The sequence below is a fragment of the Cajanus cajan genome, chromosome 7, assembly GCF_000230855.2.
Source record: "Cajanus cajan strain Asha chromosome 7, NIPB_CcT2T_4, whole genome shotgun sequence".
NCBI lineage: Eukaryota > Viridiplantae > Streptophyta > Magnoliopsida > Fabales > Fabaceae > Cajanus > Cajanus cajan.
The window spans coordinates 39,738,748-39,742,263 of NC_138523.1; the positions used below are offsets into that span (position 1 = coordinate 39,738,748).

The 3,516-nt window shown below is 38.1% G+C and overlaps 1 protein-coding gene across 1 annotated transcript; it reads right to left on the reverse strand.

Annotated features, from left to right (window-relative positions):
• Positions 1 to 368: 368 nt before the first annotated feature.
• On the reverse strand, positions 369 to 1,001 carry LOC109817072 (ethylene-response factor C3). The gene has a single exon (XM_020382266.3). The coding sequence runs from the start codon at positions 999 to 1,001 to the stop codon at positions 369 to 371; it is 633 nt and encodes a 210-aa protein (XP_020237855.2).
• Between the last annotated feature and the right edge of the window lie 2,515 nt (positions 1,002 to 3,516).

Below are 3,516 nucleotides of genomic sequence, written 5' to 3' on the forward strand. Positions count from 1 at the left end.
CACTGGTAACTGTAGTGCCCAGAAAAATCTAAGAATTTTGGTATTATTTTTTTTATTTTTTTGAATGAGTTTGGATTCACTGACACACGAAAGAGCGAAAGAGGAAAGGAAAATATAGAGTTCTCTCAAAAACAATACCAAAACACAAATTTATTAGGGTACCAAACAATCTGTCTTTTTTCAATGGATGAAATTAATATTAATTTTCAGAATTTTCTTATTGGAGATCGATATCAAAGAACACAATGGTGCAACACTGATTAAAGAGACGACAATACCCACATCGCCCTAGCTGGAAATTGATGTTGTAAGAAAGCCATACACAAGATGGAAAAAGAAATGAAAAGAAGAAAAACAGTGAACCAGGTTTAGTTGAAGTAGCTACGGGTTGCACTTTGATCAGATATGGTTAGAAGTTGCTCTAGATAGTCAACTCCCAAGTCCTCTAGCACCACCACACTCGATGTTGATGTCTCTTTCCCTTTACACTTTCTACCTTTTGATGACAATTTTCGTTGGATGCAGTGCCTCTCCTTGAGTGCAAGTGCAGGAGAAGACCCATTATAATGGATCCCTTGCAAAGACTCTTTGACCCTTTCCACAGGAAAGTTGAGTACAGCACTATGGCCTCTCATGGAAAATGCAGCTTGGTCATAAGCCAACGCAGCAGCCTCTGCAGTGTCAAAGGTTCCAAGCCAAACCCTTGCACCATTCCTTGTTGTGTCTCTGATCTCTGCTGCAAATTTTCCCCAAGGCCTTTTCCTCACTCCTATGTACGACCTTTCCTTATTCTGCGCTTCAGAATTCACCACATCAAATTGCTTTGACTCGTTGTGGTTTCCTTGTGTTGGCGGCGTGGAGAAGTCAACCATGTCGAAGGAAAGAGAGTCGTGGATAGGATCAAGAACAACATTGCTTGAACTCGAATCGAACAAAATTTCTGAAGGGTCGTGCTGCGACCTGTCCCAATCTGGATTCTGGAAGAAAGGGGAAGTCATCATCACTAGGAAACTATTTTCTGTCACTTCGTTGGCTTCCCATCTTTGCTTTAATTTATTGATTTATTCTCCTCAAACCTGGTCATAGATTATTCAAATATTAACTTAATTAGCTTATTTAATGTTGACGTCATGCCAATAAACTATTGTTCTGGAGAAGCAATAATTTGAGAGCGTGTGTGCTTAAATTTAGAATTTTTTACCCAAATATTATTTTTTATAAAAAAAATTACAAGATTAACAACTGTGCAAGTTTATTTACCAAGCTAGAACCATTTACTGAGCAAGCTCAGAATTCGGTCCCCGGGGAACCGAATTCTGAGCATCAAAGTGTTATTTTTTTTGTTTTTTCAACTCAGAATTCGGTTTCCCGGGAACCGAATTCTGAGTTGGTTTTATATTTTTTTCTTCCGTGTTTGTGGGGAAATGTGAGCTGATGTTGGAAGTGGAACGGCCCGTTCCGAAAGCAGAACGGGCCGTTCCAGAGTTAAGAATTAACGTTGAAATAGATCCAAGAAACGACTCGTTTTAAAACCTGGAACGGGCCATTCTTGTTTTAGCACAACTCGTTCCAAAATAGAAATTTACACATTTTTTTGCAAGTGGAACGGCCTTGGAATGGCCCATTCCAGGAGCTGTTTTAACGAAAGGGAATGTGATTTGGAACGGGCCGTTCTGGTTTTGGAACGGCCCGTTCTGGGTAAACAGTAAAAACGCAAGTTTTTCTATAAATAGGCCCTCTCCCCTTCATTTTTTTATGCGATTTCAGCTAAGTTTGTCTCCTTTACTCCTTTCTTGTACTGCTTCTGATTCACCTTGATAATAAGAAATTCTTTTTTTGGTTCAATTTTGATTAACCAAATATCAAAAATGTTGTTGTGGAAGCAAAATGAGCATAGGTCTGCTTTCATTGGTAGAACGGTAAGTTTAGCACTTTCGTTATTTACTTTAAATTTCAATGAACTTGTAACAAATTAGTACTAATTTTGGTAATTATTGCAGGAGACTGAGAATATTATTTGTTCTTACTGTCATTCAATGCCAGAACCTCACCCTCTAATTGTTCCTATACTAGAGGAAGTTGGTTTTTCTGGGGTTGCAAAGCTTAGACATCTGAAAGTGGATCACGCATTAATCATAGCTTTGGTTGAAAGATGGAGACCTGAGACTCATACATTCCATTTTCCAACTGGAGAGTGCACCATAACACTGGAGGATGTTGCACTTCAACTTGGCTTAAGAGTTGATGGTTTACCAGTCATTGGCCCAACATTATATGACTGGGAGGAAATGTGCTCCACCTATCTCGGAATCATGCCAGTTAAAGGTGAGTCACTAATTGGCTCTATGATTAAGTTAAAGTGGTTAAGAGAAAATATGTTAGAATTACCAGAGGAGCCATCTTAAGAACAACTTGATGCACATTGTAGATCATATATATTAGGTTTAATAGGAGGTGTTTTGATGCCTGACAAAACAGGCAATAAGGTACATCTTATGTATTTATCTTTATTAATAAATCTTAGAAGAACAAGATGATATAGTTGGGGGTCGACTTGTTTAGCTATGTTATATAAGGAAATGTGTAGAGCTACAAATGTTAGTAGCAAAACAATGGGTGGTTGTGCATCTCTGTTACAGTCTTGGGCATGGCATCACATGCCATATATATTGCGCCTATTTCCAGGTTACTAGCAACATTTCCTCTAGTCTGTAAATGGAGCGGGGGCAGAGTTTTAAACTTTCAAAATGTACCTCATAATGATGTTGTTGGATATAGATCAAGGTTTGATCACATTCAGAATGATCAGGTAACTCTTTAAAATCAAAGTTTTATTATTTTTTTTTATTTTCTTTTGTTTAGCATAATATGTTAACTAAAGAAGTTTAATTTTTTTTGTAGTTTTTATGGGCGCCATATGGAGTATTGTAAACAGCAATACCGATGCAAGCATATAGAGATTTGGCCACAAAGTTGGACCAGTGTAAGTAGGCCAATAATCTTCATGTCGAAGCTCTCCAAACTGTCCTTCGTATACCTTTGCAACTTGTTGTAAGGTATATATGGGAGATATGTGCCTTTCATAATCATGATGTGCATGTAAGCATGAAGCAAGTACATGTGAGCAAGGGATATGAACTTTCTGGAACTTGCCACAATCGCACCACAATTCATCAAGCCTTACTGCAAATCTCCTAGCTGGTCGAACTTCTCTGGAATGTTCCGTTTCTTCCACTAGAAATCTACTTCTTGATCTGTCAAAGCTGATAACTCTATTAGTATTTTCCTTAGACTGTGCATCTTGAATAGTTTTATTTGCAATTTTCGAGTAGACATGTCCAGCATTAATCATTGCGCCCACTTCCCTATCTCTTTGAACGAAAAACTTATTGCAACGAGTGTATGTGGCCATTACCATGGAACAAATTGGCAAATTTCGTGTTTTCTTCAATACGGAATTAATTGACTCAGCTAGGTTTGTTGTCATGTGTCCCCAACGTCGTCCATTGTCCCATG

Excerpts from the sequence above, each read along its gene's own strand:
- LOC109817072 (XM_020382266.3), bottom strand. The coding sequence starts at position 1,001 with ATGATGACTTCCCCTTTCTTCCAGAATCCAGATTGGGACAGGTCGCAG.